Source organism: Pteropus vampyrus, unplaced genomic scaffold (assembly GCF_000151845.1).
Source record: "Pteropus vampyrus isolate Shadow unplaced genomic scaffold, Pvam_2.0 Scaffold261, whole genome shotgun sequence".
Classification (NCBI taxonomy): Eukaryota; Metazoa; Chordata; class Mammalia; order Chiroptera; family Pteropodidae; genus Pteropus; species Pteropus vampyrus.
The window spans coordinates 1,752,955-1,778,246 of NW_011889042.1; the positions used below are offsets into that span (position 1 = coordinate 1,752,955).

The 25,292-nt window shown below is 34.3% G+C and overlaps 1 protein-coding gene across 2 annotated transcripts in view; it reads right to left on the reverse strand.

Moving 5' to 3' along the window:
* The window catches only part of CLTC (clathrin heavy chain), a 63,126-nt gene that overhangs the window by 13,745 nt on the left and 24,089 nt on the right, over positions 1-25,292 (reverse strand). For both annotated transcript variants that reach the window (XM_011375055.2, XM_011375056.2), the window contains exons 5-18: positions 23,096-23,209; positions 22,496-22,669; positions 18,987-19,184; positions 17,132-17,332; positions 14,915-15,067; positions 13,190-13,312; positions 12,392-12,529; positions 11,980-12,144; positions 11,645-11,825; positions 10,121-10,284; positions 5,589-5,714; positions 4,903-5,045; positions 2,903-3,137; positions 752-874 (exon numbers count right to left, since the gene is read on the reverse strand). In XM_011375055.2, the coding sequence (XP_011373357.1) occupies positions 752-874; positions 2,903-3,137; positions 4,903-5,045; positions 5,589-5,714; positions 10,121-10,284; positions 11,645-11,825; positions 11,980-12,144; positions 12,392-12,529; positions 13,190-13,312; positions 14,915-15,067; positions 17,132-17,332; positions 18,987-19,184; positions 22,496-22,669; positions 23,096-23,209 (2,238 nt within the window). The remainder of the gene's footprint in view (positions 1-751; positions 875-2,902; positions 3,138-4,902; positions 5,046-5,588; positions 5,715-10,120; positions 10,285-11,644; positions 11,826-11,979; positions 12,145-12,391; positions 12,530-13,189; positions 13,313-14,914; positions 15,068-17,131; positions 17,333-18,986; positions 19,185-22,495; positions 22,670-23,095; positions 23,210-25,292) is intronic.

Here is a 25,292-nt window from a genome sequence, read left to right on the forward strand (position 1 = left end):
TTATCAGTTTAAGGGCTGCATAGATATAGCATTATATACTCAGTTATTCCTCTGCTTTTGGCTATTTGCATGATTCCCAGATGCTGCAATATTTTTTCCAGAAAGCTTTTTATCTACTTGAAAATTTTCCTTAGAAATGCCTCCTAGAAGAGGAACGAAAAATTAATAGCATTTATTTTCTTCCACATTTATAAAACTACAAGAAGAATTTAAGAACAATTATAACCACCTTCAATTTTTAGGGTTTTAAAAATGTTTTCAATGTAATATAGTTATAAGCACACATCTCTTTTCACAGTTTTATATTTACTAAGGAGATTTAACATATACCCCCCCTTGGTCTTGTGTATTTTCTCTGATCAATTCTTATCTTCGGCTAACTTACCATTGTCCTGAATGTTTCCAATCAATTCAGTCACTTCTATGATCAATTCTTATCTTTGGCTAACTTATCATTGTCCTGAATGTTTACAATCAATTCTTACTCATTTTATTGAATTTTTAACTTGATGTTTTCCTTTTAACTATGATTGAGAGAGTTTTATGCAATTAAACAATCTCTTTAGGGATGTATTTTATTTCTGTTAACATTTATGACATATTTTTATAATTATTATTTTTTAAATTTTCTACTTTTTACTGCCTTCTCTCAGTTAAATATGATCCATTTCAGTATATTTGGGTATACAACGAGGAAAAGGTTTTATTTATACGTAAAAAGATAAGCCTTAAACATATTTGCCAATTTTACCTGGTCAATTAGCGGTCTCCTGTAAGGATTGCTTTCCAGCAGCACACTACCCCACAATTCTGGATCCTTTCGGCGTACCAGATAGCGGGAAAGACTTTTGAAGAGGGAATTCTCATTGCAAACCTAAATGAGATATTAAAGATTAATTTCAAGGTGAGAAGTGAAGACTTTTTATAACTAACTTTACTTTTAAAGGTTATTTCCTATCATTTAAACCGTGTTTGTTGTTAGACAAGGGGGAAAAATCCACTATTTTTACATATAATCTTGATAGGTCACAACCAAGTTTTTATTAAAATTCAATTGACAGAAAAAAACATAGTTATTAATTTCTAGAGTCTTTCAAAAACCACCCTGATGTTGGATCTATATTTGGACTTCATATTCTACTCTATTGGTCTGCCTAATCATGCACCAGTACTACATGTTTTCATTATGGAGGCTTTGCAATGTGCTTTACTATCGGTTAGGACTACCCTACCTTCAAAGCTTCCTTTACAGTGTTTTATTAGCTATTCTTGTGTTTATTTTCCCATGTGTACATGCATACATATGCTCATGTGCATATGAATGGATGTATGTACACAGATGCACATATTTTTGACTACTGAAAGATCCAAGAAGGAAATAGACCTAATAACCCAGATGTGAGTTTTTACTGACATTCCCCACTAAAAGGGATCAGAATTCCCTGGAAAAATGGAGGATTCCAGGTCTGGGAGGGTGTAAGGCCATGGTGTAACTTGTTATGCCAAAAAATCAGAAAGTGCTCAAAGAATAATGAGACCACGACACACAGCCCCGGAGGCAGTCTGAAGGGGTTCTTTCAGCCCAAACTGGGACAATTTGAGCATCAAAACAACAGAGTGAATAAAACAGTAATTCATGAGTGCATGAATACGTGAGTGCTGAATAATCAATATGGAGAAAGGGCTAGATTTGGAAAACTCATTCTGCAACTAACACATTAAGAATGGTTTAAGAAGAATCAACAGATTCTAAATTTGTAGGGGAGGGGAGATACAGAGACAGAATATTTGCATGATTTTAAGTGTCTCCTTGCTGACTACTATCTGCAAGAGGAAATACAATAATTATACAATAAAGAAATTGATAAAAAGTAGCTCCACAAATCAGGGGCAAAAGGATGTCAGGTGCTTCTGCATATAATGGCATGAGAAAGACAAAATATCACTGAAACAATATTCTGGATGGAAATGTATAATCTAAATCTAATCAGAAGGAACTTAGAGACTCTAATTCAAAATGAAGAACATCCTCTTTTTAACAGGAGACTTTGTACTTATATGAAATATACAGAATAGGTAAATCCAGAGAGACGGAAGGGGCTACAACCTGTCAGGGGATAGAAGGAGGGAGGAATGTGGGGCAACTGCTTAATGAGTATCTGGCTTCATTATGTGATGATGAAAACTTCAAACTAGATGGATGTGGTGGTTACACAATACAGTGAATGTACTGCCACTGAAATTGTTCACTTTCAAATGGTTAATGTTATACTATATGAATTTCACTGCGATAAAAAAAAAAGTTCCAAACAGAAAAAAGACTATTTTTACAATGATGTCAGTATCAAAACAAAGAAAGGCTGAAGAACTGTTTCATGTTAAAAGAGAATAAAGAGATATGACAACTGTATGCAATATGTAATCCTTGAATAGAGGGGAAAATTGCTATGAGACATTATGCAGTCAACTGACAAAATTAGAATAAAATAAATTTTAAGAAGTTTTCTGTTAGTGTCAAATTGAAGTTGGTATCTATAACGTGGTCATGAAAGAGAATATTCTTATTCTTAGGAAATACACAGTGAAGAGGTACAAAGCCAGGATGTATGCAACTTTTCGTATGTTTAAAAAATGTATGCATGGTGTGTATGTGTGAGAGCGTATGATAACACAAGTGATAAAATTAGTGGGGTTAAAATGTTAATAGGTGAATATAGACTTGATCTACTATTCTGGCCACTTTAAATTCACAATAAAAATTTTTTAAAAGCATGTGTCTTCTAAAAATGTTCTATATTAACTAAAATCACTCTGAAATTCTCAAAATTCACTAATCTAACATTATGTAACAGAGTTTTTAAAATGCAGCCTCCTCTCTATACCTTCAGCTAGCGGTACTCACATTAATAAGTTCCAGATCGCACTGGCCACGTTCATAAGCAACACAGGCCAGATGTGGATCTCTCTTCTCACAATACTTTCCAACAACACGACTGTCATAATAAGGATTTTCACGAAGAAATCTCTCTGGGTTGTTATTACTGTCTATGTAGATTTTGGCTAATGCATTGTGGGTAGCAGGCTCCTCACAGCCCTCATGAATTCTGGCTTCTAGCCAAGGTAGAAGCAGTTTCAATCTAGTAAAAAAAATAAACGAGAAAACAAACAAAAAACAAAAACATGCACACATATACTGTATGATAAATAACAAACTCTTGACATGCTGACTACTAAGTACTTTTTGGTCTATAATGTGCTTCCCCATACATTATTTTGAATTCTCAACAATCCTACTGCAAACTGGGAAATTAAGACTCAGAGATGGTTAAATGATATGCCCAAAATTACACAGAAAGTATATAAGATTATCTTTATAACCCTCCCAGACCTATCGCTACATATCTAGATCAGATCTAAGAGATTACAGATTCATAGACTGTTCTTTACACTGAACGAAATATCTAGACTTTAGATAAATTTTGTTTGGGAGTAGGCTGGAGAGAAAATAGGCCAGATTATCTGAGGTTCCTTTCTATTTTAATAGTTAACATACAATGTTACTTACAGCCAAAGGAGGCAGTACTCTAAATGCACACTGGAACTAGGAACAAAATCGGGTAGCTTTAGAAGCTCTGGGTTTAATAATTCTAGCAGTCATATGATCAATCTATCAAGGGTCATGATTTCACTAAGCTATAGTTTGTGTTTCAATGGTCCTGATAACCAACACTTTTTTTTACCATGGTTTAAATATCAAAAGCACCCAGAGAAAGAGCAGTAGGGCATTATTTTGGCCATCAAATTCATATAGTTATTATGAACACGTTCCCATTAGGGTAAAGACAGTTAACTTTTTTTATTAATAAAGGCAAAAATCAAGCTCTTATAAACATGTGCAACCCAAGCAGACGTTCCATGTTAAGTGAACAAAGAAAGGCATATCTAGTGACTTAGATGTGAATCTAATTTATCACAATATAATTTGTCACTTAATGACCAAATTGTCTAACTGTAACTACCTGGCTCTTTGCTTGGAATATACAACAAACAAGATTGTTTTCAGCCACCAGACTTAACAAGACTCAACTGAAACTTCTCTAAATGTTAAATTGTTATGATCCACAATCACTTCAAACTAGGCTCAAACTTTTAAAATCAGTATTGTATCTCCATTGTCCTTAAATGTAGAATTTCTCCATGTTTGAAACATTCAAATACAAATTTTATGACTATAAAATATACCAGCTCAGGTTAAAATTAAACCCCATAAGCATTCTTGATATCTTTTCACAGCTAGAATAGTTTCCCACTGTTATACCAACCCACAAACCTCATTAATTACATCAACATTTTCTAAACACTAGTTCATCAAAATGTCTCAGCTAAAACAAGACTTCATTGTATAAGTATTAGAAGCACTTACATTATTATATTCTCTTCTACTGAAAATTCATAATTCATATTATCATATTAAGGTTCAAATAAAAAAATCAATTTAACACAGGGTTCCACAGGGAACTCTTTTCTCTCATTATGCTTGAGAATAATTTATCAATCAGTTATTAAATATAGGGGTATCATACCTAATAGGAGGCTTTTATATAGTTTACATTGAAAAAATACACAGTCGACCCATTAGCTTAATTACACATATGCAAAAAAAAGTGATCACCAGGTTAACAGATTTTCTATATGACAGCTGTAATGGTCCAGAAAACAATTTTTTTCTAGTATTATAACGAGCTTATCACTTCTAAATTAGGTATTTCCAGAGATTATGGTCCATTTATTCCTCAGTCGTCTTTAGGCAACTGACAGGTTAAGGTTATATTTTCATCCATTGCTATGCTTAGAGAGACTACTAATTTATCCCAGTTATGAAGGTTAAAAATGGTACTACACCTGTTTCTTTTTTCAACCTCAGCAACAAGCTCATCAGTAGAGAATTGACCTCTTACAACAAGAATCAAGTTTTTAATGACATCTTCAGAACAATCAACATCAAGCAATCCTCCAATAACCACTGGAAGTCGACTTGGATTCACCTAAGGTTAAAAAAAATAGAAGAATGTCATTATTGTATTAATAAGCAAAATAAAAAAGAGTTTTAAAAAAAAAAATATCTCCATCTTTCAAGCTCAGTCTCAGCATTGCTCCAAAGGATAAGTTAAGTCCAAAGAAGCTAAAGTCACAGAATGATTATGGAAGGCTGTTTAATAAAAAGGTCTCCATTACAGCAAAACTGTCTTTTATTTCTGGAGATGGAAGGTACAGTTTTTACTATCTATATTTAAGATGGTTTTTAAAACTGTGCTTTGGAGTCTATATGGCGTCTACATGGATACCTCAGGGGCTATCAATTAAGAAGGGTATAGGCCACCCAACTTTTCCAACTATAGCAGTTCTGTTCTGTTTTACGTACTTGGCATTCATGCAAAAGTTTAATCAAAGAAAGGATTCTGGTGGAAAACAATGTTGAAAGCCACTGTAGTATTGGTCACAGAGTTTCAAAAGGATGAAGATTTATAGATGTGAGAAGTAAAATCTACAATAAGGTTTAATTTATAAGTTATCTATATATTACTTACCTTCTGTACATATATCTCTATATACTTTTGAAGATTATTTCTATATAAGTAAAGCACCAAATCATGGACAAAGTCGAATCGATCACACACAATGATGAGTGGTAACTGATCTGTGAGCTTTGCTTCCTGAAAAGAGGACAAAAGGAAACCTTCATTTTCTCCTTCTGTGAGGTATCAAATCTACGTAAAACATGAGAATCTGTTTTACACTGGTGGGAGAGGCTCGCATTAACTTGGCTCTTCTCTTAAGGGAAGAAATGTCCCAATTGCTGAAGAGTGCCCATCCCAGTTTCAGGAAATTTTTACTAATTAATATTTTGATTCACAGCAAAATACCAGGTCCTTCCCGCACAAACCCTTTACGAAAAAAAGTAACAAATTAATATTTGTGAGCCCTTAGTGGCACTCAGGATATAAAATCAACACATAGAGACTTTCATTAATAGTAATACTTCAATTGAACTGAGTGGATTTAAGACCAACAGTCACATTGTCAAAATGATGGCATAAATGACTTACATTTGTTTCAAACTAAAGACTTATTTTTTATCCCTCCCCAATTCCAATCTCTATGGCCAGCCACTAATATTCTATTACAATAAAGCCTACAAGGAGCAGCATGATGGTGACAGCCATGAATTAAATACACCACATGCTGCTATATTAAGAAAAAGGTTAAGAAAAAGAATGTACTTTAAGACGTCTTTAAATTGCCAATTACTTTTACCATTACAAACACCAAACTACAATCCTACTTTATAGACTGACAGAGATGTTACAGACAGAGGTAAGACCTGTACTGGGCATTTACCTGATACATGTCCTGTTACATTCCACAGACATAAGGTACAGCACAAAAAACAACAATTTCCATCAGGAATTCATTTATACACAATGAAACATTCCTCAATAAATGATTCCTCTATGATAATCTACTAAGGAAAACGAACTAAGCAGAATAGGATTTTCCCCAATGACAGCCACTAGGAACATTATTTGCAAGGTTAGAATAAAATGGTACCTAAGCCTAGTGCGTAACAGTCACCCAATTATAAATAATTCAAAGGTTAGTCCATGACGTGTTCAGAGAATGCCAAACTAAATATGGGAGTCATGAGAAATTCTGAATAAAAAATCAAAACGGCTGTAAATCTGAAGTGAAGTCCAGCTGCAGATTTTTCACGTTAAGGAAAGTCTATAGCAAGTATTATTTAGCAGCATGGAAACTCTGTACTAAACAGCTGCTACAGTCATTACTAGAAAGAATATCTGATCTACCTATGCAAAAGATAAGCCAAGTTTTTTCTTCAAAATAAACATCAGAAAGTTAGTGGATCAACACACTAATCTCTGTTATCCTATTTAATATACAAATAAAATATTACGTACTTTATTTTATCATTCAGAGGGAGAACACACACTTGCAAGCAATCTAATATTACTTAAGTATTCTATTCTCAAGAATGGGTATTTAAATTTCTGTTGGCAAAAACACTATATTGTATTCCAAAAGAAAATTTAAGAGCGAAAACAGACAAAAACTGGGATACTTTCTTGATTGCTTAAATTTGCATGGTTTCATACGTGTGAGTAATGCTATTAATATTTTAAATTATTTACTAAAAGGTTACTCTCTAGCTATTATGGTTAAAGGTTTTAAGATCAAAATTGAAATTTATATAAACATATTCAGAGATCTTCATAAAGTTATTAATTTAATTAATATTTACTGAGTACCTATGTATCAGACATTGTTCTTATGTACTGGAAATACAGTGAGGAACAAAGTACGCATTCCCTCGAGACTTACATTGTAACGGGAAGAGAGAAAGTCACAGTGTTAAGTATTATTAAAAAAAAAAAAAAAAAGGGCAGGATATGGGGGAGGTAATGATGGAATAAGGATAGGTTTTATTTTAGATAAGGTAATCTGAGACATTTTCTCATGGCATTTGATCAGAAATCTAAAAGAACGTAAGGATGCAGACAGATCATGAAGGTCTAAGAAGAAAATGAAAAAGGGCCCAAGCAAATGCCCTGGGGCAGGACAGGATTTGGGGAGTTACAGGAATGCAAGCAGGCCAGTGTGACTGAAGAAAAATCAGGAAAGAATAAAATGACAGAAAATCAGATTAAAGGTAGCAATAAGCAGATTATTGAGTCTGAAGAACAGTTTCGTGCTTCCTACATAGAGCTATAGCTTCACAAAGATAGAACATGAGCCAAATTATGCTACTGACACCATTTCATACTACTCACAGGTTACTTTAAAGGAGAAATAATATTCTAGCAATCTCTGTATTCCTAGTGGCTAGCATATAATTAGCACTTGAACATTCAAGATCAGACAGAAGTATTTTTCTTATTATCATAGGGTTTACATACAACACCAGTCAATTATCATACAACTAGTACCACCAAAATGAAGTTTATTAATAGTGATGATACTCAGCATTACTGCTATCATACTACAGGTCAGTAAGGGAAGTGAGTAAATGGTCTAATATGTTCATTCTCACTACTGGGGTGAAAGGCTGGATACAATAGTAGCTTCTTCATATTGAGCTCCTAACTCAGATTATTTAAAGATTAGACACCAGATTTATTTCTAACTCAGACTGGAATTAAAATTCCTTCAAGGAGTCAGGAATAACTTGAAACCAAAAAGAAACAAAACTTGCCTGATAGAGTTCACATGTAGACTGACTCTACCTTATTTCCAAGGCCCACCAACACAGCTCATTAACAACAGTTGTCACTCGAATACCTATGGCACACAGGTACTTGATAACACTGCTTGTGGTTGTTGAAATGGAGGCTGAGGCACATTAGTTAATTTGCTTGAGGTAACAGGTAGACATATACTGCATGAACAAACAATAACTAATAACAGAAAGAAATGGAATTTGAACCAGGTCTGACTGGTCCAAAAGCCCATAATTCAGATCCACTGCCCGCCCTACTCCATCAGGTTTGCACTCAATTCACAAGTATGGAGGGAGAATCCTCATCTAATTTTATCTCATGGGCTAAGCAACCTAAGGCTCCACCATCGTAAAATCCAGGGGTCTTATTCTGAAGGAAAATAATGAAATGAATTTAATCCTGCTTTACATATATACCAAAATGCAAATATTAAAACCCAATGCTAAAGAAATTGCAACTAAAGCATAAAAGTTGAGAGCTTAATAAAAACAAAAAAATCAGTTTAAGAACCTATTAAGTGTTTTTTAAAAAAGGAAACAGTACTGATACTCAAAGCAGGAACTAAACTGGTGTTAGGGGTACACTAGTCAAGCATAAAGCATCAATTTTTCTAATTTGGAGAGTTTTTTGACACCAGAAAGTCTTGGGTTCAAACAAATTATACTAGCCAGGCCTCTCAGAATATTTGTAATGGCCAGGACAATATAAAGCTGTACTTTTGGGGAAAGTTTATCTTTTAATCTAAAATACAAAGCAACTTACGCACTCTGACTACCTCATAACACTGAAACCCCTAAAGGTTTAGCTATTTAATCTAAAGCCCAGGTAGTGTCTTCAAAATAACGATCAGCTATTATTACAACTACAGATTACCTAAAAATGATAACAGTGTAGAATAGGGAAAGCCTGTTTTTTCTACTGAATTATATAATAAACATTTTGGTTTTAGTTTCAATTTAAAATTCTTCCAGAAGACAAAAAAAAAAAAAAAAAATGTTTAAGAACTTTATATTCAGTCTCTAGAATAATTTCCTATATATAATATAAATGTAAAATATATATTTGGGTGATAAAACTGTATGTTCTATAGTTTTCATGATTTTTATATACAACTGCCAACTTTAAAGCTTTCTTCTCCTCACAAAGTAACTAGCAGGTATGAGAATAAAGCTAAAATTAAACATTAAACAAAATTAACTGCCCTTAGGATATTTTAAAGAGCTAAAAATCTTTCAACCATTACCTTTTACTCCAGCACAGGCAATTCTTACTTCTCTATAACTAAATTAATCTCATAAAGCTGAGAGTTTTTTCATTTGATCTTACTTACCTTCAATTAATTAATTATACATGATTAATATTTAGTTTTTAGAGTCAGGCTAATTTAATGACAGAGATAAACCTATGTCCTTTAGAAAACAGAACCCTTTGCATACAACAGAGGCTACTTAAAATGACATTGAGGACAAGCTGATCTTAATATTCAAAAGGAGCCTAAATGATATTCTAAAATGACACTGAGGCTAAAAACACTTTTCAAATTTTTTCTCCAAAATTTAAAGTGAAAGAAAGAAAATTTCTTTGAGATACTGCTATTTTTTTTTCCTTCTTTTAAACAGATGGCCATTCTGAAGTATTACTCACTAATTTCCTTCCCTATTTCAGAGCAAACCACAGAATATTAAATTTGGAAGAAATAGTTCAGCACACAATTTGAGAATGCTAAGAATTCACATTTAGGGGAAAAGTTTTTTAAGCTAAGCAAACTCTTGCAGAAGTGCTGGCCTTCAGCCTGACCAGAAGACACATCACTCGAAATCACCTACCTTGAGAAAATTCTTGACTCGCTCGGGGTCGTAGCAGTTGCTTTCTCTGCAGATTCTTTCTACTTCTTTGATCTGCCCAGTCTTGCAAGCTGCCTGAATATATTTAAAGTGCACATCCGGGTCCTGACTAAAGTTAACAATGGATCCCAGAAAATAAAAGAGACCTTAAAGGAACAAATAATTGAAAGTAGGTACAGGTGCACTTTTCAGAATGACAGAAATGAACAATATTTAAGCAATTAAAAAACACTGTTATGTCAATTATACCTCAAATGAAAAAAGAGTTATACTGAGTACTCCCAAATAAAAACTAGTTACTCAAAAAGCTCAATAAGAATACTAATTAATCCAGTAATCAGTTCAATAAATGGATTTGAACTTTACTCTCTATAAAACAGAAAATTCAATCTAGTACTTTTTAGTAGTTGAGAAATAAGAGGCAGCTATTTAATACCAAAGCTAATTATTTCACCATATTCCATATGAGAAATTTTAAATGAAGTCCCTTATAGCAGTTGTTTTTCCATATATAGTTAATGGGAAATGTACAAAAGTAGTTTGAAAAAAGAATTTAACGCAGTGCTGTCCAATAGAACTTTCTACAATGATAAAAATGTTCTATATCCACATGTGGTTATCAAGCACTTGAAATGTGGCTAGTGTAACTGAAGAACTAAATTTTAATTGTATTGAATTTTAATTATTTTAAATTTACATTCTTCTTGTGGCTATGGCTACTGTACTGAATAGCATAAATTTAGTGCATTGTTAAAATAACATACAGAAACTAAGAACATTAAGAAAATTAGTAGAAATCTTATTCCTTCTATCTAAAGCAATACTACAAAAAGAGAGAAGAATAAGTAATTGAGGACCAGAAGTTTAGCTACTGAACCTAAGAGTCAACCAACAGTGATTACGTTAGTATTCAGTATAGCAGTGGTTCTCAACTCCGGGTGATTTTATTCCCAGGAGACATCTGGCAATGTCTGGAAACATGTTTTGTAGTTACAGCTGGTGGCGCTGATGCCACTGGCATCTAGTGGGTAGAAGCAAGGGATGCTGCTAAACATCCTGCATACACACAACCCCACCACCACCAAGAAAATTATCCATCCTAAAATGTCTGTAATGTTGAGGCTGAGAAAACCTGCTGTATAGTGTGACAAGTCACAAAATGTCCTTGGTTAAAAACACCTGCCATTATAAGAGTCAGACAACATAAGCATGAAATTTTATTATACTTGATCACTAGTATTTTCATCTTATATGATTATGACAAAGCTACTAAACATATTTACATCTTAAAATTCTGCCTTTATTTCACCTATAAAATATTCAAGCAGTCTTGTTCACTGCACATCCCTAGACTCTGACATAAAAGATGTCTGACAACATTTATTGCATAATATTTAAACTGCCCCATAAAATTAAACTAGTAGAAAAAATTTCCAATAGCCTGCTATCATACTACCATCTCTCTTGTCTATCTTAATTAAAAACAATTCAGAAACTCCTAATTACCTTCAAAACTCTTGAAAGATTCAAAAAGTTCAATCAGAGACTGCGTTGACAGTTGTTCGTGATACTTAGAAGCCACCTGAACACAGATCTGCAGATTCTGACGAATATTGGCAGACAGCATGGCCCTGAGGCATTCTAGGGAGTCTTCTACTGATAAGGACCCAAAGTAATTCACTAACCACTAGAGAACAAAATTAAAATATAAGCAAATAAATAAATGAAATAACACCAAACCTAATGGTGGTATAAAATTACTCATTCAGTATCACAAACACATTTTCAGTGTATCAATTAATCATAACTAACACCATCTATTAGATAAGAAATTGGAATACCTCGGGGTTAAGAAGATGGGTGTGAACAACTGCACGCTTTATATCATATAAGTCAGTGAAGTGTTCTAATGCACGCTGCAGTAGGCCAGCCTTTTCACACAGTTGAGCAATATGAGCCCGGTCATAATGCGTAAACATCTGATTCCCTAGAATAGCATCTGCAACCTATAAAAATCACACACAGGATGAGTTTATTTTATCAGCCCATTTATATCAGTAATTCTATATCTAGATTACATATTAAGATTCAACAGTGAATTGATAAAGGAGAAGACGTACAAAGGAATGTCAGCTAAATTTTCTTCAATGAAGAATAGCTATCTCGGCAGCTTCGAATAACTTAATCTAAGAAGCTCTGAGTAAATACTAAAACAGTTTTGGAAACATGCCTCAAAAGCATGAAAATACATACTTGAGGTGCATGCATAAGGTTCATCTCAAGCAACCGTGTCTGTAAGGGACCTTCGGATGGGCGATTATTCTTCAAGGCATCAAGCAAGAATGCAGTACACTGTTGAATTAGATTATACTCCATAAAGACATCCACAATCTGCAAAAAAAGATTTAAAAGATATTGCTTTAAGTTGTTTAAAAATCACTAAATGACACTGTTGATAATAGGTAAGTAAAAGGAAATTAAACATTATCTTTTTTATATATTAAAAAAAAGCCAGACCAAATCCCAGATTTAAAAAATATTATCTGGACAACATAACTTCATAATTTAAGAATAAATTTTTGTCTTCTGGAGTTATCTTTACTTCTGGTAAAAACAACTACAATATATTTCAAGATATATATAATAGCAGAATATAATCAAACCTATAGATTTAAATTTTTGATAAACTATTTAAAATATGCAAATTCATAAATATGGAGTCTTTGACTCCCACTTCCATATGTATCACTTCCCTCTCTCCTCACCCAGTGGCAGCAATTGTCCTTTGAGTTTTATTATTTCCACATATTTCTCATATTTTTAATAATACACATCTCTAAAGATGGAGTTCTTTTCATACATTTTAAAACTGTATATAGATGGTATCTTACTGTCCATTCTTCTGCAACTTGCTTTTTTGTCAATGTATAGACACAGCTCTAGTATTTACAAACAGAAAGGCTAACCCATTCTTCTCCAAGTTGTTTAAACACAGATCCCTCCATTCTCTATTTAAATCAACTTCTACAGAATACATTTTAATGTCTTTACCTGTGTGATATCAGCAAGAGGTTCTTCATCCTGAACTAACATTTGAGCAAACTGCTGTCCCTGATCTGGACTGATACGCATGACATTTCTCAGCAGAAAGATCCAGTCTGGAGTATATCCAACCTAAAAAAAGACAAAACTTTAAACCCTGCCGCAAAGTTTTCATTTTTATATCATTTAAATGCTTTGTTTTGTTTTTTCTAGAATAGAATCTTACTAATATAGAACTATTGGTGAAAATACAAATTCAGTTTTAACTTAAGATGCTTAATTTGACCTCAGTTTATATGAGGCAAATAGATACCTTGGAGATATCTGAATAGCCATAAATTTTTATAATTGGCTTATTCATTTTTGATGAATGACTATTTCAAAAAGTTTGCTCTAACAGATTAAAATAAGTATGCTCCTGCCATCTTAAATTCTGATAAGCTATGTAAGAGTAACCGTCTCCTTTTCTGAATAATTCTATATGTGAGAACTAAAATAGGGTTTTTATACTTTTCCAAGTAATTCAAATTTAAGGAAATACACTTTTTTTTATAAAATCAATTTATTCCAGTTATATTTTATTGGAGCCGTCATGTAATTTAAATGCCACTAAATTATAGTTTGGTAAGCAGAATAGGAAATATCGTTCTAGAAAAAACAATTCCATTTTTGTTAACAGGACAATTCAAAAATTACAATTTCTATCAGTGATACAAAGAAAGGCGAAAAGAAACATACTCCATAACAGGACAGGTTCACTGCAGGGACCAGGCTTATCCACTGCTGGTGGCATTGATCATGAATAGTCTCACTCAGAAAACACTTTGAGCAAATGGGGTAGAAGTGACAAACATACTGATATGTTCAGCTGTCTCCTGTCTGAACCCATAAATTTTGTGAAACAATTAATGAATTGTATCATTTTAACTCTGGTTGTTATTTACAATATGTATTTGCTTTGAATAAGCCATTGTCATAGAATTGTACTGAGCGTTATGTTTTAATTTTTAACTACAGTCATTCTAGGTAGAACATAATCTGTTGGGAGATTTGAAATGAGGAAGTAGCTGAAATAGCCTCTGTTAGAGAGTTAATTCTTCCAGATATCCAAAAGAAGAGAAACTTTGGTTAGTTTCAGAATGTAAAAGGGGGAATCTTTTTTTCCCCCAGCTTTACTGAAATATAATAGACAATTAGTTGCTCTTACTTCCATTGTACAATTCAGTGAGGTTTTTTTTTCAATTATAGTTGGCATATCAGTTTCAGTTGTACAGCATAGTGATCAGAGATCCACATAACTCACAAAGTGATCACCCCACTAAATCTAGTACCTCTGTTCTCCCTTACATATTACATTAACCATGTTCCCCATACTACACTCTCCATCTCCATGTCTTATTCTGCAACTATTCATTTGTACTTCTTAAATCCTTTGCCTTTTTTCACCATCCCTCCCAAGCACCCCCATCTAGTAGTCCTCAAAATATTCTGTTTTTTTCTGCTTTTGCTGTTATTTTATTCTTTAGATTCCACATGTACGTGAAATCATGAAATATTTGTCTTTCTCTATCTAACCTATTTCTTTCAATGCAATACCTTCTAGGTCTCTCAAGGCAATATCTTTTTCCATCCCCTATGGAAATTCACTATTAAAGTCACTTAGAGCTTCTATAGGCTAATTTCTCGTTAATGTTTTAATAAATTTATGTTGAGGATTTATTTTCTTGAACTCACTTTTTTAGCATATAAAACAATCTTCTGGACTTGACCTGTTTCTGCAAAGCACTGAATGACTTTATTTGGTACATTAGCCCTTAGGTACACACTAAGTGCCAATGTAGGGTCCACAGATTTCACAAGGTCACCAAGTTCTTCAGAACATTCCAGCTGTCCAAAGATAAAAAGAGATTGTTTAGTATTCCATGAATTGTTTTATAAATGAACAGCTGACAATACTTCCACTGTAAATAATATGATAAGCACTTAGTTAATTGTCCCAGAATATATCATAAGTATTCAGGGATTGTGGTTAGTAAAGACTCTTGATCATATAGTCACAGTAATGTCTCAGTAAAATTCTCCACACACTCCACTTAAGGATAAAAAGCCCACCAAAATTTCACATTTAATAGATATTACCAATACTTGGTTAGAAATTAAGTACTTAAAAAGCGGAATGTTATACTTCTAACTATTAAAAATACTCAGGTATCAGACCCACATGGCCCCAATTTTTCAAAATAATGCAACTTTGAATGTAATATTACCAAATGAAAATTTGATATTAAGGAACCAGATGAAGCTTACCATAAAGACCATTATTAAAAGTAAGGTATAATCTGTATGTCTGAAGTATCTAAACTCCATTATCTTCTTGACTTTTGGATTTGTAAAGCAGGACAATGATTCCAAAAGATCAGATAAAAATTTTAAAATTTTTAGGTGGTATATAAGCAGATTTCCTCCTCTGTACTATTCAACCTTTCTTAGTCAGCTGCCCAATCTGTAAAGCAGCTTCCCTAAAAGGGTTTGCTTTACATACTAGAGTTGGTTTTCTACTTTTAGTGGTTATGTCAGAGAATAGCCCTTAACTTTGATATTCAATACTGAGAGGTAAGAAGTTCTATTAGAGTATATGTTTCTTAACTGAAAATGCTAACTAATGAAGAGTTGATGAGTATCTCTTTTATTACAAATGGATGCCATATGACCATTCATGAAAAAAGGTAATGATATCCAAAAAAGTTTCACACCATTATATAGGTCAACTCAGATAATCTTGGAGGTTCCAATCCTCCCTTATCTTAAACAATTAGGACAGATCTCAAATATTCGCTAGTGTGGCTAGTAACTATTCTTCAGCATAGGCTCCTATCTAAGCATCCAACTCTGAAGTATTAGTCTCCAGTATACAAGATTGCCAGAAGCTGGGTCAAGAAACAAGGACTCAGAATTAGTAATGTAAAAACATTACCAATATTCAGTAAACCTGAAAGGTCTAGTAACATTAACAGTTATTCACTATTCAGAGTGTGTCATATGGGACCACATCAGTTCTTGAAATGGCGTTAAGACATGAAACTTCAATACTGCCACTTTTATGATGGTATAAAAGGAATAGCACTGGTGGATTGTTCCAACTTGTTAGCTGCCTTACAAATAAGCAATGTTTTCTATAATATGCTCTAGAAAACACAGTACCATTAAATGCTCTATATAAAAAGAAATTAGTTAAGTACTCAATGAATATAAAAGGCATAGAGAAATCCTACAGTAAAGAAAGCTGGTTAACAAGTTTTTAAAGGATCATATTTAAATAAATTTCAAGAAACTGAGTTAAATATTTTCCCATGTAATGCCAATCAGCATACTGTGAAATCATTCTGGGAATCTGTATCACTGCTAATTAGACAGCCCTGCTGTCTTATTAACATATCTATGATCCAACATTTTACATAACATGTTTCCCTTGCACACCCAAACATGGTTACTATCAGCAAATACCACAATTTTGATACTTGGCAAATTCTACAAGAAAAGATATATTTGCATAGTTGAAACTACTGTGCGTATCTATCTTATCAAGTGTGGGATGTGGGAGATAGAAATATATTCTTATGTCCAAATGAGTGTTACATGTTGACAAATATGAATGCATACTGAATTAAGTGTCTCACACTAAGCTTTTCCTAAATCAAAGGATAGCAATTTGTTTCCATGTTAGTAGTTTTAACCACCAAGCAAGAATCCTTGACAAAGATCTTATCTTGACATGTTATAAAATTAAGTTTTAAAGGGAATTAAGTTTATGTATCTCATGCAATTTCTGCTTATTCTATTCCTACAAGCAGTAAATAATAGAGATGTTTTGGTGCAGCCTAGATGTTTTTCACTTGCTAACATGGTATTTAGTGCAATCAAAGCAAAAGTATGGTAACAAAAGTTACATACCTTATCTTCTTTTAACCATTTCTCCAAAAGCTGTTTCCGCCCTTGCTGAAGTACAGGCCTACACAGTTCTAAGGATTCATATTTGTTTAGCTGGCCTTGGTCCAAAAGGATTCCAAAATACTGAAGTAGAGGAGAAGTTTGACCTGGCTGGGCTGGAACACTCTGGAACCGACGAATAGTGTCTGGAGTACGAAGGATTCCCTTTAAGAAAGAGAAATGATACAGACTCCTTTAAGGTGACCCAACATCACACTAATAACTCCATTTTTAGGTAATCTTAAAAGCACGATTTCATCTACTAACACTAAATTTCAAATCTTCACTATAATGAATAGTAAAAAGGTTCAGTCAACATGTCACTTCTGTGGTTCAATGTAATTCAGAATCAAAAATATACCAATCTAATTACATTGCCAGTGTGTGAGAAAATAAGTATACAGTTGTTACAGCTAGCTTTTAGTACAGGTTCGCATTAAGTGCAAATTTCATGATATATCATAATACTGGTGAGAATGTGAGCTATTCATTCAGTCCAACATAACACAAAAGAGATAAGAATAAACTCAGCTCAATTTCAGACAACTCTTCCTACCATAAACTGAACAGGAACTGTTTATTATTCAACTTTTGGAAATAAAATCAGTACTATCAGGCAGTGTGCTCTGTGGTCCCATGGATCTGTCTCTTGCTTCAACAGTGTTTGGACGGAACAGATCCATGGATACTCTTTCTTCCAGCCTCCAACCATCCTTCAACCTCTTTTCCAGGTGTAAACTTTGGAACCATCTTCTCAGCCACTCTCTGCCTCAGAGACCAGCCAACATCTTCTTTGAGCTTAGCTCCTTATTCCTGATCAACCATGAGCTCCAAGATTTGTCAGAACTGTTCCACAGAGGTAGAAGCTGCTATGAACTGCCTGATTAACCTGCATCTGTGGGCCTCCTACACTTAACTTCTCTTTTGGGCTTCTATTTTGACTGCAAAGATGTGGCTCTGAAGGGGATGGGCCACTTTTTCCATGAATTGGCTGAGAAGTGGAGGGCACAGAGAGTCTCTTAAAGACATAAAGCCAGCACAGTGGCCATGCCCTCTCCAGGATGCACAGAAGCTGTCCCAGGGTTAGTGGGATAAAACAATGGACACCATGGAAGCTGCCGTGGTCCTAGAGAAGAACCTGAACCAGGCTCTACTGGATCTGCATGCTCTGGATTCTGATCACACAGAACCCCATTTCTGTGACTTCCTGAAGAGCCACTTCCTAGATGAGGTGAAACTCATCAAGAAGATGGGCAACCACCTGACTAACCTCTGAAGGCTGACTGGCCCCTGGTGGGGCTGAGTATCTCTTCAAAAGGTTCGCCCTTGAGCACGACGAGGAGCCTCTGGAGCCCAGTGGCCTCTGAGGGGCCCCGCTGGCATCCCCCTGGTGTCAGGGCTTCTGCCTGTGCCTCTCCTTGCAGCTACTAGGCAGCTTTTTAACCACCCTGGAGCCCTCTCCCAAGCTGTGAACCAAATGGAAACAAAGCTTTTGCAGGAAAAAAAAAAATGGCAGCTATCATTAAGGTCAAACAGTATTACAACTAACTAAACATTATTACATCTATGTAAATCCTAGCTTGTTAAATCTACATATGCTTCTAACATTCTGGATTTTAAACAACTAATCAAATCTAGAGCACAGAAAAGTAATTAACGAAATCCAGAGACACTGACAAGTAACTCATATGCTACTACAGGAAAATGTTAACCTCAAGATTAGTTTCTCTGTGGAGAGCTGGTTCCACTTCTAACAGTATTAAAAATAGAGCATATTAACATTAATTGAATCATGGCAACTTCTTTCATAACTACTTACCTTTGGTGCATTAGCAGCCACTTTTGCTGCCTCTGAGTAATTTCCCTGGGCAAAGAGAGCATTAAATTTCCGAGCAAAGAGTTCTTCAGCACCAGCTAAGTTGTTACGTACAGCCATTCTCAGAGCCAGATCAGGATTTTGTAGGACGTTGGTGATATAAGGAATTATGTTTTCTTCTTCCACACACACTGATAGAACCTGCAATTTAAAGATAAATGAAGAGCTGCAATGTGTTCATTTGGAGATCAATGATACCAAACCTGTTTAGAACCAATTACCACTGAGTCACAAAGTACTAAAATTGTGACAGATGCTTTCATGTTGCCGTAAAAAAGTAAAAAGAGGCCAGAAGAGAGAAAACTAAGGGGTGCTAAGCCAGTTGGGGGTTCCTGAAATATGGCCATTCTCCCTATTTCATACTGCTCAAATTAATTGCTTTGCTATCATCCATTCACTTTCAATGTGGTTAACACCAAAGATTAAGGTGCCTAGTTAACTGAGCTCTGAAAGACAATTCCATATGATTTATAGATTCTTAGGTAACACAATCCTGACAATGACTAGAAAATGACTATAAAGAAACTATGAAATAAACAAATTTTAGGGATTACCTGGAAGAAGTTTAAGGTATATATATTCCTTTTAACCCTAGGGTGTTTTTTTTTTCCCCCCACAAGTATTTTCCAGTAATTTTCTTTAATTACATTTACATTCCTATAGGCCACATTATACTCAGCACTTAATATAATGCAAGGTATACAGTAGGTGCTTACTAAAGTGGCATCAGTAAAAAGCAATTTCTAATTGCTTATATTTGAAGTATAGTTACCACCCTCAGTCCTCCTAAAAAGTCACTGCCACAAAATGCTGCCCTACTTGCCTAAAAGCCGAAATACTGTTAATTGCCATAGAGAAAGGGAGCCCTTCACTACACATCCATTCTTCTCTCCAGCAGCAGAGCTGGTTAGACACCCCAGCTTGTGAACTACTTCTATTACCTTCAACAACAGTACTCCTCCTACTATTAGAATTTCTTGCTTGTTTCTCAGTCACTATTTCACATTAAAAAGGGGGTGGAGGGTACTTATCTTTAATTGTACTGTTAGCATTGGGCAGTGTTTAGCACAAAGTAAATGCTTAATATTTATTAAATAAATGAAAATGGGAAATTTCTGTCCCAAGAGCAACAAGAGTCAAATACAATTTGAGAACTCAATAACCAAACAAATAGGTAAAAGTCAATCCTGCCTGTTCTATTATTCCTTTTGAGGAAAATGAAGAAATTAGAACCTCTAAAATTTTCATTTTTACAGGTCTAACTCCTCTCCTCAAAGCTTACTTAGACCATCTGGTATCTGCAATGTGTCATTCTACTCCATATTAAGACATGCCTTTTAAAGGAAGGAAGTGATTACTTTCTTTATAGTCATTTGCATTCCTGACCTCCACCTTTAATTTAATGGTTACCTCCTAAAAAAAAATAAATAAGGAAAATGAACAAATCCAGTTTCAACTATTCATTCTGAAACTTCCTACTAATCACTACCTTAGTCTTCCCCAAATGTCAAATCCACAGTTTCATCTTTATCTTACTTTTAGACTTGTTCTAACCCTTGCAGGACATTTGGTCCCGTCTAAAACATCCACAAAGACATTTGGTTCATGATAAAAGGTCCTTGAAATTTGTTCTTAAATGTCCATGAGCTTATTTGTTCCATGCCAAATGGTCCTGTCAAAACTATCCAGGCTCAGAAAATGTCCCCGAGTACAAAAAGCCCATAATGCTTTTTACGTTTTTGGTTTATAGGATTAATACATAAAAATATTATGTTTTATTGGTCTAATAATTGTGTTGTAGCTGTATACCCAATAATAACCCTTCTTGCGCCTTGGTTAGCCTAGCTGGTATTGGCACATTTCAAGAACTAAATATCCAAGACCTCTGGGCATGGACCAAATGTCTCAGTACATGTTTAGGAAAGGACCAGATGTTGGTTAATTGTTCTAATAGATTTCCAGCAACCAGTATTTAAGATCTACAGGGTACAAAGAAGGTTCATTCCAGTATCTTCTAAAGTACTCGGGTCTACCAAGTTAAGCTAGATATTGGCAATGACATCTTCATCACTTTTGATTTTTCAACCAATAGAAACTACACACTCATTCCTTCAGGGTATATGTCCAGCTATACTTGGCTTTGATCAGAAGTGTAGAGAAAAGTCCTAAGGCCTCAGGTTACTGTAAACACCCATCTCCTTACTCAAAGCAGCTGGCACAGAAAATTGTAGGGAATGGAAAAGAGAACAGTAAATTCTCAGAATCAGAGTTATGATTATCAAATATATTGGCAAAATCATTCAAGTTACTTTAGTTTAAACATTATCTTAAAAACATCAGCTAAGTAGTGAAAATAAAAGGTCTCTGGCTTATCAACTTCATGATTATTAAATTATCACTGACCTAGTTCACCAAAAGGCCAATTCATTCTTGATTTTTCCAAGACACATGCAAGTGAATAAATGAAAGCTACTTAATTTTTAAAGTCACTTTTGTGCCAGACATTGACTGGTGTGGAAACACAAACAAAGAAAAGCCCCTTTCCTAAAGAACAGCGACTGAAGCAGTTTTCAGCAAGCAATGTAATTCATTGTGGTAAGTGCTGTGAGACGGGCTAAGTTGTAAGGGAATAAAGATAAAGCAGCTGACCAGGTGTGGAGCTGAGGCAGGGGATGAGCAGGTAAGGAAAGACTCCCTTTCTCTAGAGAATTTGCCTCTTCACATACAGCCCATTTTCTGGAACTTAAGAGAACAAAGCAGAAAAAAAACAACTACTACTCCCTTTGCTTACTACTTGGGAAAAGTATTAATTTGGCGGAAAACTAGTAAAAGTCAAGACAAATAACAGTACTATTTTTGAAGTTTTAACCATTTTTTAGAAAAGATACCTCCAGGTGGAATATTCCAATTACATTAAAACACTAAGAAAACACTGAAAAAGAATCACTTGTTAATGATGTGAAGAGGTTTGTCAATCATGACCAATTCACAACAGCTAATATTTTCCCAGTCTAACTCGATAACTTGCCACATACCCCACAATAGCTACTATAACACATCACCTTCCAATATTAAATATTTAGTAACAAAGAATTAGAAAATATGCAGGAAAAATTCCTTTCATTGTAGTTGATAGCCCGTCTTAGAGGTCATAGGAAGAATACTCCTATAAAAAGTATACAGTCCGTCAAATGTGTCCCTAATAGTTTCTTTGCATAAAGTCACTTCTTTTGAAAACAGACACATAACACAATCTTAGGTGGCCATATGCCAAATAGTCTCTCTCTCTCTGAGACAAGATCAAAGAGAGATTTTGCTTCTATATCATATGCTTCTGTTTTTTCAGGTGTACATTATTTTCTGACATCCAAAGTTACCATTTACTTAAAAGAAAAAGCTAACAGTAATAAGTGTTATTTTATTGCTTAATTTAAGTTTCAAGGTTTTCTTACTTGTCCTTTTCTATTTACTCCAATTATTCCAGCTGTGGCTTCATGAGGTGCAGTAACAAAGATTGTTTCTCCACTGATTCTGTTCATGTAGATACAGGTACCAGTCTCAAGATCATAGAGATGGATATAACCATACTTAGTAATCAAGAATACTACATCATGCTTTTCACTGATCTGTATAAAGAAAATCAACACTTCAGTAAAATAATGAACCTATAAACAAAATTTAATCCAAATCCATTTTAGTGATGATGAAATTTTAGAACTGTGACAAGAAGTTTACATGAAAAATTTTAAGCTAATATTTGTTTATGGTTTCTTCATTTTTACAGCACATTTAAATATGGCATATCCCAAGCTCTTACATAAAACATAATATGAATAAAGTGTATAAAAGAGAAAACATAATTTTGAACAATTCAAGATAACCCAGTTTATATATTATTACTTTATAGAGTTTCACCAAAAAACTTTATTTTTAAATAAAAGATATTCTTTTAAGCACCACTTAAATTATATTGACTATGAGTAATAATAGTTTTTGGATTAATTTTGTTAAGAGGAGAGATTTCAAAAGTCCCTTCGTTTTGCCTAAAATACCTGCATTGCAACAGGAAAGTCATTTTGTGCTTCTGGAGGGAAGAAAACATCCACTGCCTTCTTTGGAAAAGGCTGGTTCCCTGAAGGTGGTGTACCAACTTCGATGATGTGTAACTGTTCAAAAGACAATAAAACTTAAATAAACCTAGATATTTTAGCAGTTTGATCATAGCAGCTTTATTTGTAGCTTCAAACTGGAAACAACCAAAACATCCTACAACAGGTGACTATTAAACTATGGTACAACCATACTACGGAATACTCCTCAGTAATAAAAGGAACTCTCATGGACATTATGCTGAGCGTGCGGGGGGAGGGGAGCAATCTCAAAAGGTCACATACTATATGATTCTATTTATATAGCATTCTGGAAGTGGCAAAATTATAGAAATGAAAAGCTATTTAGTGGTTGTGAGGGGTTAAGAGATGATAGGAGAGTGGGTGTGACTATAAGGGGAGTAGCATGAGGGAAATCCTTGTGGTGATGAAATAGTATATATCGCGAATCTACTCGTTATGTATCTCGAATATACTCGTGATAAAATAACAGAATTATGTAATTGTACCAATGCTATTTTTTGTTTGTTTGTTTACTATACATAAAGCTATGTAAGATGTAACCATTGAGGGAAACTAGGTAAAAGATATAGGGGATCTCTCTGTACTGTCTTGCAGCTTCCTATGAATGCATTATTATTTCAAGATAAAAACTTTAAAATCAGCTGAATAGCTGAAACAATCACACCACAATCTACCTTAAGTTAAGGGCACAGAATGGTAACACATAACCCACAAAAGTGCTTTCTTGTGGTTTTCAATTATAATTTAGCATTTCCAAATAGAAATCTAACTTGTCTTTTCTGCCTGTACATCTACTCTAACACAGATGGGAAGTATGCATCTTCTAAGATGAGCCATGAGAATCTTTTAGTTTAAAATGTCTGATGCTACACATTAGCCAGGCAAGTGAAAGTAAATAATGTCAATGAAAGAATATTATATATTTTACTTAGTCATGTCAGGAATGGACTCAAAAAATAATTCCATTTCCAAGATAATATCATATGAAAGTTACAGGCTCTCATCCTAAATCACAATGACTAGCCATATTGAAAATATTATGTCTTCGAAAGCATGGTAGACTACAAAAGCTACAGCACAATGAATCAAATAGGCTAAAGAACTATAAACATGTTTTTGGATACTATAAAAATGATATTGAAGTTTTTTTCCAGTAGGACTTTTCAAAAAATGTCTCAGCCTTTTTGTCTTAAGGTTAATACCTAATATCTAAAACCTATGATGTCTTTTTGTTTACATTACTCCAATTCAGTACTAAAGATCAGTGTTTTCTACCCTTGTCATATTGAGAGGCTGGTAGGATTGTTCTTTGGTTCAGAGATTCTTACTTGGAAAGTTTAGGCAGAAAACTCTCTGTGCCTATGTTCTCTCCCTGCTGAAAGGGTATAGATTATCATATTTTAAGCAATTGCTATCTTAATATTTTCAACTAGTTACTACTGAAAAATATTAAGATTTTAGAGGTTCTACTCTGGCAGTGAGAAGAGCAGTCAAACTGAGTTTCCAGAGGCAGCAGTGCTGTGTCATCCAGCGCTGCAGTCACAGCAGCAGTGAAGTTCTCAAGGTTCTGTGGCAGGGCTTTTGCCTGGGGCCCTGGCCACTGCTCATTCTCCCTTATTTCTCTGCATCTTCCCAAGCTTGCTTCTAAATATTCCTAGCTATTGTAAACTATCCATTATCCTTTCAGTAAATTTTCTATGCTCTAATCAACCAGACTTTGTTTCTACTGTCTGCAACTAAGAGCCCTAACATACAAAGTACTTCAATTGTCCAGGTTATTCCAACGTAGAGCCAGGGCTGAGATGCTCTGACTTAAAGCAATGTTACTCAAATTGTAGGTCACATTCTATCTAGTCACCTAAGGTATTTAAAATGCAGATTATGAGCTCCACTTACTGAATCAGACTCCCTAAATGTGAGGCACACGAATGCACACTTTAGCAACCCTAATCATTCTTATGCACAATGAAGTTGAAAAACAGAATTAGGACCTGTGGTAAAGGCAAGCAAAATAAAGTCTTACTATAAACAGCTGAATAAAAAAGTTGTCAATATTATTCATTTTAGACAAGTGTCACTAGAAGCAGAATTCAGTCACCATAAATCCTAATGTTAA